Below are 17,051 nucleotides of genomic sequence, written 5' to 3'. Positions count from 1 at the left end.
CTATGAACGGCTCATTCTAAGGTAACAAAAATACAACAATACTTATTTTCAGGTGATTATATACTAAAGAAAACATACGCATTGATATTATACAGGGCTGTCAATTGGTGAAAATATTTAATCGCAAATAATTATATGATTTTCCATAGTTAATTGCGATTAATCGCACATTTTTAGTCTGTTCAAATGCACCTTAAAGGAAGATTTGTCAGGTAGTTAATTCTCTTATCAACATGGGAGTGGACAAATATGCTGCTTTGTGCAAATGTATGTATATATTGATTATAGGAAATCAATTAACAACACAAAACAATGACAAATATTGTCCAGAAACCCTCACAGGTACTGCATTTAGCATACAAAATATGCTCAAATCATAACATGGCAAACTGCAGCCCAACAGGCAACAACAGCTGTCAGTGTGTCAGTGTGCTGACTTGACTATGACTTGCCCCAAACTGCATGTGATTATCATAAAGTGGGCATGTCTGTAAAGGGGAGACTCGTGGGTACCCATAGAACCCATTTTCATTCACATATCTGGAGGTCAGAGGTCAAGGGACCCCTTTGAAAATGGCCATGCCAGTTTTTCTTTGCCAAAATGTAGCGTAAGTTTGGAGCATTATTTTGCCTCCTTCGCCAGTATCTTCTCTCTAGCTTTAAAACTGAGCCCGCTACAACCTAAAAATCACAAGTTGCTTTAATGCGTTAAAGAAATTAGTGGCGTTAAAACAAATTTGCATTAACGCGTTATTACCACGTTAACTTAAACAGCCCTAGTATTTTATTCCATTTCTGCCAATAGATCCCCCTGAATGCTACACACTGGACCTTTAAAACACACAGCAACATAATAAACTTCCTGATCACTGACTGCATTTCATTATAGCCAAATCTTCTATTGTCAGGCATGGGTACAAAATAATAATTACCTTATTATTATTAAGACCTCACCCCACCACCTGACCAGACTCCCAAAAGTAAAGTCTCTAATTTTTTCATTATTTAGATTTTTTTATCAGTTCATTCATTTATTTTCCGTAAATTCTATTTCTCAAGACGAAGGTCTAAATGCTTGTTTGAAAGTCTTCTTCACGCTGTCAGAATGACATTCTGGAGGGTAAATACAGAATACTGGAAAACTATATTTGTACCAGCCTATAAAATATCCATCATGTGAAAAAATACAAAGGACAAACCTCCAGTAGCTGATGTAGTATTTACATACCAGCGTAGCTTTGTGTGACACAAAGTCGGTAAATGAACTCGATGAACTTGTCCCACTGCTTCCAGTCTGTGTATCACCTACTAAGCTCATTGATATTTGAGCAGGTGGATTTAGAAACACTGTAGATTCCAATCAGATAATAAGAAATGAAATGAATACAACTTTAACATATACACAGGTGTTAAGCACAGACCTTCTTGACGGATATAAAAAGAAAGCAGATTAAATACAGTCGAATTACAATACCATCTATTTACATGAACAATGAGTCACTACTGTCTACTCACAGTCTCTGATCACAGTGAACTCAACAGTTTCACTCACTCTGCTATTTGTTTTAATGACATTCTGCTCATTCATTTTCCAGATACAGTACATGAATTTGGTCACTGTGCAGGTGGAGTCTCCGTCCCCCAGTACAGGCCATAAAAATGAAAACCTGGACCTACCTGGGCGATCCCCCAGCTGCCCTGCTCAGCAGACCGGGTTACAGCCAGCACTATTTCTTTGTATACAAGGGGGGTGGGCAGAACCTGGAGGCGGGGGCGGCGGCTGACTCACTGATCCACCTGCCTGACACGTTAAACTCCCTCCTTTAGATCTTAGGCGACGCGTACAGGAAGCTCGTCCCCCGCCTCGGGGCCCAGGCTGGTGTAGGTGACGGAGGGCTCCATGACTCCGGTACCGAGTGGAGGCTGGTCGCTGGCCGACTGGCCGCCTGTGTTCCTGAACTGCTTGTAGACTCGCGGGTCCTGGGCCACGTAGGTAGACGAGGTGAAGTAAAGGACCAGGCCCAAGATAATGATGAAGAAAGACAACAGATAGAGGCCCGAGAACTGCAACACAGAGACAGATGCACTTAAACATAGAAGCTGCTTTATGCTAGTTTAAATCCTGTCTTTTATATCTTTCAGTTTATTATTATAGGAACCGTCAGTCTTTGTGTCCTGTCCAGAGACTCTCTAGATAACAGGGAAGAGATGTCAGTTAGTTGTCTGTCACTAGTGAGGCTGATTTATCAATGCACTCCTTAAAAAAGATCAAAATTGATGCAACAGAAACATAAATATTATCTCTTTTGTTCCTCTTCTTCCTCGTCAAAACCTGGCGCCTACATTACCCACCATGCAACTAAGTGTGTTATGCAAGATGTCCGGACATCGTTTTGACCTGCACGTCACCAAATGAGTGCTTCCTGTGCAGTTTGCTCTCACCTTGTAGTGGAAGAGGAAGAGGCCACAGAAGAAGCTGTACAGGTCGGCTGTGAGCAGAGAGAGATTGACCGCGGTGGCGCTCGTTCTCTTCAGCACCACCGGCATGAAGCTGTACAGGCCGAACATGAAGGCACTGAAACCAACGTACAACAGACCTGCAAACACACCGCGGGAGCAAATGGTTTGACATTACATTTACACTGCTTTTTGGATTACCTGTTAATTACATGTTGTGTTAATATTACTGGTGTGTATGAATCCATGTTCTCACCTATCTGCCAGTCCCAGGGGACCCTCAGCAGCTCCTTGTGTTCCATGATGGCCCTGAGCACAAACACAGGGGTTAACATTCCCTGCACACTCACAGGAGGAACTGCACGGTATCTACTGGGAGAGGATGTCCCACTGAGCTGGACGGATCGGTTTGCATGACACTTATATCAAACCTCAACTAAAGAAATCTGCAGACATCGGATCAATGCACATGCTAAGTCAACCCATATTTGACAACATCATCTGCACGCCTCCCATGTTAAGGTGAGGATGGGATGCTTTAGCAGAATCAAGGGTTCTCCCAAAACATATAAGCAAAGTACAAGTACCTCAACATTGTACTTAAAGGGATAGTTCCGATTTTTTTGAAGTGGGGTTGTATGAGGTACTTATCTACAGTAGATGACGGTCGGCATGCCCCCAGTTTGGAGAAACGGACAGGAGTACCAGATGGGAGCAAAGCAATGTACTGCTGTGGACGGGGGCAGCAGGAAAACAGATTTTAGACATCTAAAAGAAAGGCCCACCTCAGTGTTAATTTTGTTAATGAAAACTGTGACGAAATATGTTTGTCAGCGACACTTTTTTTCCACGACTAAGATGGGACGATGACGAGACGTCATTAAACACTAACGGTGTCGATATCAAACACGCTATATCGTTGACGGAAAAAGACGAGACTGAAATGTAGTTTAAAAACATAAAAAACTAAATCTTTCGCCGTCAGTCAGGAGGACTCAAACTAACTGCAAAGCTGCATTCTTAATCATTCAACCTGTGTTTTTCATCAGATAATAAGAAGATCAAATTTTATGTGAAATAAGTTTGATAAGTTTGATAGTTTTATAATCTGATGACTAAACAGGACTAAGATTAAATAAAAATAAAAAATAGCTAAGAGAAAACATTTTGACTAAAATCAAAGGACTTTTCGGTTACTAAAACTGGACTAAAACATTTTGAGTTGTCGTCGACTAAAACTATGGGGGATAAAAATTACTAAAATGTGACTAAAACTAATAAGCATTTTTGTTTTAAGACTAAGACTAAATCTAAAATAGCTGCCAAAATTAACACTGGGTCACCTATAGAAATCAATATCGATATCAGTTAAAGTGTACACTAAATTTATAACACTATCGCCACTTTATCTTGCCGTGAGACAGCTATACTGTCTATGTTTCTGACAGGGAACTGAAGCTGTTCTTTGGTTAGTCCGGATTCACCGAAGTCACACAATAACACAAACAAACTAACCGATCGAGGCAGTGGTAGACCAGCAACCCCGGTATTTTGCGAGGTAAACTTACTGTTTTTTTTCAATGGAGTCTGGTGGCTTTGGCCAGAGCATAGATGGATACAACAGCTTCAGTTTCCCGTCGGAAACAGCTGTCTCGCGGTAAGATAAAGCGGGAATAATATTCAAACTATAGCGTACACTTAAACTGATATTGATTTTTTTAGGTATCTAAAATCCGTTTTGCTGCCGCCCCCGCCCACAGCGGTACATTGCTTTGCACCCGTGCTGGTACTCCTGTCTGCTTCTCCAAACTGGACGCATGCTGACCGTCATCTACTGTAGGTAATACACTGACTATGGATCATTACCTCTAAGTACCTCATACATCCCCACTTCAAAAAATCCAAACTATCCCTTTAACTACAGCACTTGAGTACTGTTAGTAAGTTACGTTCCACCACTGCACAGCTGTCATATGGTCTATCTCTCCCCACCACACAAACTCACAGCTGGATGCCGCTGAAGAAGGATCCGAAGAGTCCCATCATGCCAAGGAACTCCACGCGGCTCAGGTTCTTCACGATGAACTCCTCACAGACGTTGGAGATCCCGTACAGCGTCGCTCCTCCCAGAACCAAAAGGTCCCCAAACAGCTTCTGCTCTCCTGATAGAGGAGGGAGAAGGACGGGTGGAAGGAGGGAAACGGGAGCAGAAGAGGTTGACTGAACGTCCAACAAACTGGCAACATCCACCTGCCCCCTGAGCTTGAACAGATGTGTGCCCCACATGGTCAGGAATGCTTTGGGGTACTCACCGAGGCCTTGCTGCCGGCCGAGCAGGACGTCAGCTCCCACCATGCAGCCGACACCCAGCAGACACAGTCCCGCCCCGACAAAGTGGACGGCCTTGTACCTCACCAAAAGAAAGAACCAGGACAGCAGCAGGACCACCGGGATGGCAAAACAGTCCAACAGCTGAGAGGACGGACAGAAACAGAGAGACAAACACAGACAGACATGATGAGTTCTTTTATTTGTGGTTCAGTTAATAGTTTCAGTAGTCGGCTGGGAAATCACGGTGCAACAATGGACTCCACAGCGTTAGAGCCAGGCCTTCCTTCTGGCCCGGTAAACCTCTCACCCATACTGGAGGACTTTACAGATACAAAGACACTCAAAGCACACCTGGATCCTGATCAAGGGGCAACCTCCGGGTCTGAAAAGTGAAGCCAATGCTGAAGTGCCTTAAACTTGCATTCTTTCAAACAGCCAGCAGGGGGCGACTCCTCTGGTTGCAAAAAGAAGTCTGATTGTATAGAAGTCTATGAGAAAATTAGCCTACTTCTCACTTGATTTATTACCTCAGTAAACATTGTAAACATGAGTTTATGGTCTCAATCGCTAGTTTCAAGTCTTCTTCAATACAGCACGATGTTCATTTAGTAAATTATGGTCCCATTTAGAGTCACATAGACCATAAAGCAGGGGACACTTTAGGGCGGGGCTACCTTGTGATTGACAGGTCGATACCGCGGCGTTGTCCAATCTGGGTGTTGTCCGTGTTTTCATCTTGAAAGTTCGTGAAAAGTGAAAGTTAATTATGACATTTTTGGTCGTCTAAAAATGTCTTATTCAGCGTTCGGTTGTACTTAGCTCCACCCTCTCGGGTCACTTCTGGTTGCAAAAAACCAAGATGGCGACGGCCAAAATGCAGAACTCAAGGCTTTAAAAACCGTAGTCCACAAACCAATGGGTGACGTCTTGGTGACTACGTCCACTTCTTATACAGGCCTACGGTCTATGATCCTGATCATAGAGGTTTGTCTGTTTGATTTATTTATTAAGGGTGTGGTTTCAGGTGGCGTCTTTGTGTTTGGGCCCAAATATCTAGTCAGTAAGAAAAGTGTAACATGAATATAGTATCTGCTGCAAGTCTGCAATTTGACCTTTAAAGGGGGGGATGGTTCAGGGTGGGACATAGAGAAAAGGTCGCTACTTTGAGCAACACGGACTGCGCCACGGATTAATCAATACAATTCAATTCCACCTCTGGTGGAATCACAAGCACAGTCTAGTGTGCAACTTGCACAAACCTCAGTCCTACCAGTGGGTGGAGAGAGGGTGGGTGGCAGGTTAACAAGGGGCATCCATCTTGGTCATTTTGCTGACAAGGGAGACAGCATCTCCCTCCTAAAATCGCCTACTGACTGCGACTAAATAAGCCATCTGGCTGAACTATGGATGGTGTTGACTCCTGTTAAGCAGGTATTAAAAAGACAGCTGAGGGCTTTCCTCAGGAGGGAACAAGTCTGCTACACGACGCAGGCTTTAAGCTTCATATGGGCTGCAAAGAGAGTGCTGCACACAGTAAGGGATGATGAAAGTCACGTTTAATAAATGTGAATGTCCGTAGGCTCTTTAAAATGACTCAAACTGAGTGATTGAGCCACTGTGTGCATAGTGACTCCAGTATTTTGTGATAACGTGATAGGTACAGTAATACAGTACACACAGGAAACTGTTAGTGTGTCTGTAGATACACTAACTGTGTGCAACAGTATCATCTTCCTTTGTTGCTGACCGTCCTGTTAAAAGCCACTCCAGGGGGCTCTGTGCCCGGCCTGTCAGTCCTGCAGGGACGGTCCTGGCTATTTTCAGCGCTATTGATCCCTTGCCATTTCGATCCAGGAATGTAAGCCGATTCCTTTCGTTGAACAGGTTAGATAAGTGCCTCACTGCACTGCCTAACATTCAGCCTTATAACATCATTTATTGCATTACATACAGGAAATGAATTACATTCTGGGAACAGCAATACATCTAATGTGTGTTAATAGGCACTATGTAGGCTAATGTGAGCCAGATAAAGGGCTATTTCAGTCTTTTAGTATAGTGCTCCATTAGGTAAAGGGACTCACGAGTGAAGATTAAAAACACTAACACCTCTTTCATACAGTTGATGTGTGCGTGTGTGTGTGTGTGTGTGTGTGTGTGTGTGATGTGGGTGTACTCAAAGAGCTCTGATCCATTCAGATGAACTGCCGATGCAGGTTTGACCCGCGTCACTGTTGGTTTGATTGGAGTCCAAAGAACGTGTATCGCCAAGATGTGAAAGTCAATTGGTCGTTCCATTGCAACGTCAGCGCCCAGCAGCAGAGTTACGCTTCCGCCATTTTGGACTGAAAGAGTCTACCGGACGCCAGTAAAACGTCTGCCTACAAAGTGCCGTACAAACATAAAACATCATTTCTATTCTATTGTGATATTCTACCGAAATGGCCCGTGTTGAACAATAAAATATTATGAATATAATAAGCATTTTCAGTCCAAAATGGCGGCAGCGGTTGCCAGAGTTTCGTCTCTTTGCTTCTATACTCTTTGATAAGTCTGCAGGAGTTTGCGGCCATGCTAGTTCTTAGGCACAGGGATGCTCTGAGCTAAATGCTAACCTCAGCATGCTAACATGCTCACAATGACAATGCTAGCATGCTGATGCTTAGCAGGTATAATGTTTACCGTGTTTACCTTATTAGTGTAGCATGTTAGCATGCTAATGTTAGCTAATTAGCAGTAAACACAAAGTCCAGCTGAGGCTGATGGGAATGTCATTAGTTCTGCAGGTACTTGGTCATAAACCAGTAGTATTACCAGTATTACCAGCAACGTATTGGAGGAAGATCACTATTATTATGATTCATCCTAAGGGTAAAATGAATGTCTACCAAATTTCCTGGCAATCCATACAATATTTGTTGTGATATTTCAGTCTGGACCAAGGTGATGGACCAGCTGACACTGCCATTGGCTGAGGTATCCTCACTTTTACTCCTTTGTATGGGTCAGACTCATAGACTGTAAATAAGAAGTGGACGTAGTCACCAAGACATCAGCCATTGGTTTGTGCACTACGGTTTTGAAGCCTTGAGTTTGGCATTTTGGCCGTCGCCATCTTGGTTTTTTGGAATCAGAAATGACACGAGAGGGTGGAGCTAAGTGCAATCGAATGCTGAATAAGACATTTTTAGGCGACCAAAAATGTTGCAATTAACTTTCATGAATGGTCATTTTGTCTGACTTGACAAAAGCTCCTCCAGGACCACAGAAGACAAGATACGACCAGGACCATGAGGACATGTTGATGTGTGTGAACTGCAGTATCACAAAGTTACTTCCTTTCATGTTATGTTTAGAAATAAAGCTTTACACACACACACACACACACACAAACCCACCTGTACACTGGAGAGCGTAGTGTACTGGTAAGCTTTAAGCACCAGATAGTTGGCCTCGATGTCTATCAAACCCAGAATCATGTATTTCCACCAGCGCTGCTTCAGAATGGCCAGCAGGTTCCCATCCCCTAGTCAGAGAGAGACAGCGAGAGACGGGACGTGATGAAAATACTAAAGCAAATCAGTGTGGTAAATATACATCAACAGAACAGAGTGGACACACACTGTATATACAGCTGATTCTGCCTTCACAGCATGTAAAGGCCTTCAGTGCTTCCTAGTTTGTTGCTAGAATCATCTGCAATCATACTGCCTGAGGAAGACCATAATGAACCAGCACCGCCAAGCCCCCCCATCAGTTCCCCAGCCTTCATGTGGCAGGTGCTTTTAAAGGTGCAATGTGCCAGAATTTTAGCTTAAAACATAAAAAAATGAATTAACATCATCAGGAAAACGCACTAATAGCCAAATCCAGAGTTATTTCCCTTCCTCCGTTCATGTGAATGAGAGCCAGACCGAGGCTGGAGCGAGGGCTGGGAGGCAGAGTTAGCAAGCCGCGACAACACATACTGTAGCGGCTGTGACCCCGTGACCGAGCCATGTGACCGAGCGGAGGCTACTGCGCCTGCTCTATAGGCCCAATGGATGCGGAAGATCGCCGGAAGATCCGGGTACTTTTCCACTGGGAAGTCGAGCCATTTTGTCTTCGTGCTCCACTGAGCAACTCTCATAGGAATGAACGGGGCCCCGCCTCCAACGCTGTATCCAGTTCTCTTTATACATCCATGATACAACCATGGTCTGTGTGTGTTTGTTTATTGGATTAAATCCAAAGTGGTAGAAACAAGCAAACGACTCGTCCTCGCCACCACCAATTCGGAGACCGCTTCACCTGGAGGAGGGCGGGCGGCGGCTCCACGAGACAAGCCTTCAGTTAGCAGTTAGCTGTAGCAACTAGCATTCAGCCGGAGGGGAGTCGGAGCGGTCATACTAGCTTGTCAAGAAGGAGGATAAATAACGCTTCAAACTTGTGCTAAATTTTATCGAGGAAAAACTGTCGTGGCCATTTTCAAAGGGGTCCCTTGACCTCTGACCTCCAGATATGTGAATGTAAATGGGTTCTATGGGTACCCACAAGTCTCCCCTTTACAGACATGAACACTTTATGATAATCATGGTAAACAGAGTTTTATATTCTCGTAAACAAATATTAAATAATAATAATAATAATAATAATTGGGTTTCTGGACAATATATATCATTGTTTTGTGTTGTTAATTGATTTCCCAAAAAAAGGTGTGATTATTTTGCAATTAATCGTGATGAACTATTTTAATCGACTGACAGCCCTAATGGCCTATTAATGATCCATTCACCTCATAAATCACTCTGCTTTTAATAATAATCTGTTTGGATATTGGAGATTCTGGCCCTGGTATTACTTGGTATTAGTAATAGTGTTGCCCGCTGCTGGTTTCATCATACTTACAGCATTAACATCAGTCATACACACACACACACACACACACACACACACACACACCTCTGAGTTAGTGTCCGTACCTTGCCTGACTGCCAGCGTGGTGGTGTAGACCAGAAACAGCAGGATGTAGTTGAGGAAGCTCTGGAACACCGGCGTGTTGGCGTGGAAGTCATCAGCCAGGTACTTGCTGATCAGACTGATGGCACAGATTAACAAGGACAGGACCTGACCCAGGGCCAGGGTCACCAACAGGTCCCTGCAGGGGACGGGAGACATGGACCAAGGGACATCAGTGTTTCATTAAGGAGGACTTTACATCATGATCAGAAGGCAGTATGATAGTCTCAGTATTACATCAGCTAGTTACATATATTTCTGTCAGTCATGTGGCCGGTGTTTTGTGTTTAATATTGAAATCATACTTCAACCTGCAACTTGTCCACTAGGGGGCAGCGGAAACACATTAACATATCACCACCTTTTACTGGAAGCTGATATGACGATCTCATTTACACATCCAGCAGTTACACAGCAACATTATAGATCTATATCTAAGATGACATAGTTTACAAACAAGTTTAGATGTCACTTTATTAGGTACACCTTTCTTATGCTGGTAGGAGCCCCATTTGCCTTCCTTATAGCCCGATTTCTTTGTGGCATAAGTTCAACTCCTTGCCGGAAACATTGCTCAGATATTTCTTGTCGACTGGGCCGGCTTAAGGCATAGGCCATATAGGTCTAGTTGCCCTCTAAAAAAAATAACAATAATAATTTTGAAAAAAATGCCAGTGGGCGCCCTTCCTCATTTTCTGCATTGAGGTAATAAATGAACGAAATACATTTTTTAACCCCTGTAACTCTCTTTCTCTGGGCTGCAGTTTGATATGTTATGAGCTTAGCATATTTTTTATGCTAAATGCAGTACCTGTGAGGTTTTCTGACAATACCTGTCATTGTTTTGTTTTGTTAATTGATTTCCAATAATAAATATATACATACATTTGCATAAAGCAAGCATATTTACCCACTCCCATGTTGATAAGAGTATTAAATACTAGACAAATCTCCCTTTAAGGTACATTTTGAACAGATATAAAATGTGCAATTCATTTGCAATTAACTATGGACAATCATGTGATTAATCATTTAAGATTGACAGCCCTAATAAATACTAATCTCAATAAATATATTGAACATAAAAATTGGAAGAAAACGAAAATGTCCCTGCTTGTGGGCATATTGGCTGGTGGTTCCGGGGTAGAGACGTCAGTAACAAATATCGGATCATATTCGAGGTTTACTAATGAACGTATCGTTAGACTGTAACGGTCCTCAAACCTAAATTCTATACATTGATTAGTTTGATGTTAGAAGATAGATCAATATTGTTTATAGATAGATTATTTTCTGTCCGGCCGAACTCATTAATCACTATATCAGCATAGGAAAGACACTATTATGGTCTTGAACAACTTAGGACTCGGTCTTGACTTGGTCTTGACTCAGACTCGACTGGACCCGGTCTCGGTCTTGACTTGGACTCGATTGAACTGGACTTGACTACAGTCATGGCTGATAGTGAGCTGCAGCTGCGTGCGTGTACTGGTTTATGTTTGTATTCTGCTCACTTTGCCTGATATGTTGCCGTCTTTGCGTGTCTGTGAGCCTGCTTTATTCTATCTGCCTACTAATGAAAAAGGATTTATTACAATAACATCCGTATGTGTCTGTAGCAGCAACAAGAACATCACCATGCCCACACACACACACACACACACACTGACATGGGCTTGACATGTTGGTCTCAAATTCAGCTTGCAGCCAGACTCCACCATCACAAGAGAGGACAGCGATACCAGGAATAAAAGAAAGAGCAGCAGATGGCAGGAAAGGATAGGAGACAAGGTGTGTGTGTGTGTGTGTGTGTGTGTGCATGTGCGTGTGCGTGTGTGCGTGTGTGTGTGTGTGTTTCCACGAGAAATACAAAGGGAGTTTGCATTGCACAGTGAGAGTGAGGCATGTGGATAGAGATGAGTGAGGAGGCAGCAGCAGGACAGCAGCCATTGTGCAGCAGCAGCAGCAGCAGCAGCAGCAGCACCTCAGTATCTAGAGGCTGATAAAGCCAGCATGGCAGCCAGCAGGCACCGAACCAGCACACCGTGTCCGGGATCTGCTCCAGGACCAGAGGCTGCAGGAATGCCCCACCAGTCTGAAGACACACTACACACACACACACATGATGGGATGTCCATGCAAAGGGCAGGCAGATGTGGTTGTAATGTTGACACATCTGTTGCACAACACGCTTCTTCCTCCTCCTGCAGCAGCAGACTGGATGTGACAGGTTGATGTTACAGGTTGAAACAAAAAGGTGTCCGCAGTGACGAAGAGCGTGGAGTGAATGCAAAAGAAGGATGCTCGCATCGGATCATCATCATCATCATCATCCTCATCATCTTACCTGGTTAGGAGCCTCCTGATCCGCTGGATGAGGCTGGGCTCCGGGGTGCCGGTCCCTCTGGGGAGGCTCTCCACTGTGGAGACCACAGACATCATCCTCACACACACTGAGACCAGATCAGCGCATTGTGAGGAGGAGGAGGAGGAGGAGGAGGAGGCGGAGGAGCAGGCTCACCCCAGCGGACCCTCCTGGTCTCCGTGTCCGTGCGGTGGTCCGGTTCAGGTGTGAACACTCAGCAGAGCAGTGCGTACCGGTGTGGTTGTGGCTGTGGTGGATCAGTCTGCTGCAGGTCTGCCCGTCCCTCCTCTCCGATCACAGACTAGACTGGATTCAGAAGCAGATCGTGTGTTTAACATGGAGGAGGAGCTGGTTTCTACCAGCAGGTGTCGTCCTCTCACCCAGACAGCCTCCTCCTCCTCCTCATTCCTCCTCCTCCTGGGACGAAGACGTAACCCTGTACATCAGGATGGATGAACGTGTACCAACGTGTCAGTCAGAAATAACCTCTTTCAGATGATGATGTCACCACATCCGGTTTAAAACTACAATCATGTTGTGGTTGATTCGGTTTGAAACAGTCTGAATCTCATAATTATATAGGAGTCTATAAATTCCTCCCCATGCCATCTGAGTCCATTTCCTCTGAGTCCACCACATAAGGACACAGGCAAAACTCAAAGAGCTTTTCTGTCTACATACTTATTTGTTCATTTCTTATACTTGTTTATTTATTTCATTTTAGGGCTGTCATTCGATTACAATAGTTAATCGTAATTAATTGCACATTTTTTATCTGTTCAAAATGTACCTTAAAGGGAGATTTGTCAAGTATTTAATACTCTTATCAACATGGGAGTGGACAAATATGCTGCTTTATGGAAATGTGTGTATATATTTATTATTGTAAATCAATTAACAACACAAAACAATGACAGATATTGTCCAGAAACCCTCACAGGTACTGCATTTAGCATAAAACATATGCTCAAATCATAACATGGCAAACTGCAGCCCAACAGGCAACAACAGCTGTCAGTGTGTCAGTTTGCTGACTTGACTATGACTTGCCCCCAAACTGCATGTGATTATCATAAAGTGTGCATGTCTGTAAAGGGGAGACTCGTGGGTACCCATAGAACCCATTTTCATTCACATATCTAGACATCAGAGGTCAAGGGACCCCCTAGAAAATGGCTGGTTGGTACCAATGGGTTCCTTCTAGCTTTAAAACTGAGACCGCTACAACCTAAAAATCACAAGTTGCATTAATGCGTTAAATTGAAATATGAAATTGCGTTTAACCGTTATTATTGTGTTAACTTTGATATCCCTATTTTATCTTCTTTTTTTATCTATTTATTTAATGTGACAAAAAAAAGACAAACATATAGCAAACTCTTAATGCACAATTTCTCACGTAAAAAATACTTTAAAAAAACGTAAATAAATATGTCTGAAAAGGAGCATGAAGAAGTGTACACTTATATTACCCTTCTCCATAACTAAAACAATTAACTTAATATTTATCTTACATACAACTCGTACAACTACCTCAATGCTATTATATATAACCCAAATATTCACCCATTGTCAATCAGATAGAACTTAAACAATTACTTCACACTCATATACCAACCCTTCTTCAGGACTATAGCCTACCGCTTAAAAAATACATATTTATTTTTTATACATCTTCTTGAACTGACTGATATTTGGACTTTGGTTGAGTCCTATATATTCAAACCATTCCACATCATACTCACCGTACAAATTGAAATACACATACTCTTCATAGTGGTACCAACCAAGGTGATAATAGTTTGGAATTTTCAATTAGTTTTTACTTTATTTTATTTTTATAAATTTCATTTTAGTTAGTTTTCAGAGCGCGTTTGCTTGTTTTAGTTTAGTGTCAGTTTTTTTCAGACAGGTTTAGCTTTAGTTTTTATACATTTCGTTTTAGTTTGTTTTTGTTAGGGCCAGCTATAATGTCTCAGAAGTATGTAGCTACATATACATAATGTTATTCATGTTTCATGTTTAATCTTTGTGCTACTTTAGCACCTGATGTGAGGTATAGCGGCATCTCCTGGAAGGTCAAGTCCGTACAGTTTCTGTGTAAATTCATGACGTCTCCTTTTTTCGGTAGTGATATTATAGCTTAAAAAAAAGAAGCTAAAAATGAAATGAATGTATGTTCTTTTTTCATTTATTTTTTTATTTTTTAACCAGGAAATATAGTTTTTAGTTTTTCTTAAAGGGTTTAGTTTTTATTTAGTTTCAGTTCACGAAAAAATATGTTTCACTGCCTAGTTTTAGTTTACTATAATAACCCTGGTACGAACACAATGCTTTATAAAAATGAAACTTCCCTTTTAAATTGTAACCCTCCTCTCTGTATGAGAACACTTTATATATGTTACCTGGAAGTACATCATTTCCTGCTTCATACATAATTTACTACTAGATGCATGAACTTCAAAGCAGGTGACTTTAAAAACAGCGTGTTTGTGATATCCAACATTTAGAGTATAGACTTCATCTGATCACCATTTCAGTGTGAATAGACTGAAAACCTGTTTAGAAGGAGTATTATCTGGATTTGGGACACAGCTACTTAGGGACTTACCCTCTGCTGTAAATATTAGCAGCACATTTCATGGAGTAGTTGTCAGGTTTGTTGCTCTGGACCTATGAGAACTGATCAACACCGTCACCCACACTGTTTCATTTGAAGGATCCACTGTTTCATGAGAGGAAAACAAGAGTTAGTGAAACGTTGAAAACCTCAGGGAGGTGTGCCACCCACAGTCGCTACCTAACCATATGATGTAACTGTATCAGTGAAGACACTGATCCACCGATCAGTGTGCCTTCATCTCAGGGATGACAGCTCTCACCCAGAGAATACTCTCTGCCGTATATAGTGATCATGTAGCATACGTACCAGTCTTTGAACCAGCTTGTTTTGTGTTTTTACCACATGTACACTGAAACAAAGACACACAGCGGCCCAGAACAGTCCTTCAGCTGCCAACAACTATTTTAAAACAGCAGTCAAGACTGTGATCTATCACCATGAGCACTGCTGTCTGTAGATATAGAAAGGTAACATGGAGAGGATTCTATTTGGGGAAATTAATTTGATTATGTGATAAATTAAAGAAGAAATCAGAGGACAGAAACACCTCGCTTGAAGTCCTGTCTTTTTTTCCCGTAACGTGGTGATGTCACCAAGTAACACATTTGCTAAATACCTGCCTAGCAACTAGTTTGGCCTGCCTTTAAAGGTTCCATATTGTAAAAAAGTGGGATTTTCATGTCTTTTATATTATAAAGCAGGTTTAAGTGCTTTATAAATACTGTTAAACTATCAAAATGCTCAATGTACAGAGAAATACACACAGCCCGTATTCAGAAATTGTGTGTTTGAAACAAGCCGTTAGGATTTCTGTCTATTTGTGATGTCACAAATATACAATATTTAGACCATTACACAGTTTTAAATGCAAACATTTTAAATGTGTCCCAGTTTATTTCCTGTTGCAGTGTATGTGAATGACATCAGATGACAGGATGTAAACATGGACCCAAGCTGTTGCCTAGCAACGCAATTCCGTTGCAATTCCGTTGAAATGCACTAAAACGGAGCGTTTCAGACAGAGGGTAAATACAGGTATATTCAGGCAGACAGTATGAGGAAAATAAAGTTTTTTTAACATTACAGCATGTAAACATGTTCCAGTGGAAACACAAAATACAAGTATGAACCTGAAAATGAGCACGATATGGGACCTTTAAACAAAGCTAGTTACAGCGGAGCTGGAACAGAGTCCAAAGAGTTTGGTTCAGTTGACCAATCACAGCAGAGTGGTCCAGCTGACCAATCGGAGCAGACTAGGCTTTTCAGGAGGGCGGGGCAGGAGCTCAAACAGAGCGTTTCAGACAGACGGTGAAAAGAGGTGCAGCAGCACAGCCGGTATGAGAAAAGTAAAGTGTTTTTTGAACATTAAAACATGTCAACATGTTTTAGTAGAAACCCAAATTACAAAGTATGCCCCTGAAAATAAGCTTAATAGGTCCTCTTTAGTGCAATCATGCACCAGACATCTGCCAACGGATCCAGACACAGTGTACATGTGAGATGTGGTAGGATGACTGTGTACTGTACAGCAGCACAGTGACATGAAGTGAAGCAGTCATTATATCACACAGCAGCTGGCTTTGGTTGGATGGCTCCTTGCATGGAGGTGAAAATGCAACACACTGAAATCACATGATGATGCTGAGGCTCTCTGTGATGGGGACACAGACAGTCATTCCAAAGGCAACCACAGTCCTCTCACACTCATCACTATGTACATAGACAACACATAAGACACTCTACTCTACATCCTCCAGGGGAGATTCTTATAAAGCAGCCAGGAGCAGCTACGTTTGTTTTTAATAGGCTTATCTAACAATCATAACTGTATTCTCTCACATACATACATACTAGGGCTGTCATTCAATTAGAATATTTAATCGCGATTAATTGCATGATTGTCTATAGTTAATCACATTAATCACACATTTTTTATCTGTTCAAAATGTACCTTAAAGGGAGATTTGTCAAGTATTTAATACTCTTATCAACATGGGAGTGGGCAAATATGCTGCTTAATGCAAATGTATGTATATATTTATTACTGGAAATCAATTAACACAAAACAATGACAGATATTGTCCAGAAACCCTCACAGATACTGCATTTAGCATAACACATATGCTCAAATCATAACATGGCAAACTGCAGCCCAACAGGCAACAACAGCAGTCAGTGTGTCAGTGTGCTGACTTGACTATGACTTGCCCCAAACTGCATGTGATTATCATAAAGTGGGCATGTCTGTAAAGGGGAGACTCGAGGGTACCCACA

At 42.2% G+C, this 17,051-nt stretch overlaps 1 protein-coding gene across 1 annotated transcript; it reads right to left on the bottom strand.

Moving 5' to 3' along the window:
• Positions 1–728: 728 nt before the first annotated feature.
• Positions 729–12,544, bottom strand: slc35f1 (solute carrier family 35 member F1). The gene is made up of 8 exons (XM_037751745.1): positions 12,134–12,544; positions 9,750–9,925; positions 8,187–8,314; positions 4,770–4,929; positions 4,463–4,619; positions 2,714–2,766; positions 2,443–2,597; positions 729–2,064 (listed from the first exon to the last, which is right to left on the bottom strand). The coding sequence occupies exons 1-8, from the start codon at positions 12,226–12,228 to the stop codon at positions 1,831–1,833; spliced, it is 1,158 nt and encodes a 385-aa protein (XP_037607673.1). The 5' UTR covers positions 12,229–12,544; the 3' UTR covers positions 729–1,830.
• Between the last annotated feature and the right edge of the window lie 4,507 nt (positions 12,545–17,051).

Source organism: Sebastes umbrosus, chromosome 18 (genome assembly GCF_015220745.1).
Source record: "Sebastes umbrosus isolate fSebUmb1 chromosome 18, fSebUmb1.pri, whole genome shotgun sequence".
In the NCBI taxonomy this organism is placed as follows: domain Eukaryota; kingdom Metazoa; phylum Chordata; class Actinopteri; order Perciformes; family Sebastidae; genus Sebastes; species Sebastes umbrosus.
This window is presented reverse-complemented; position numbering and strand designations above follow the sequence as displayed.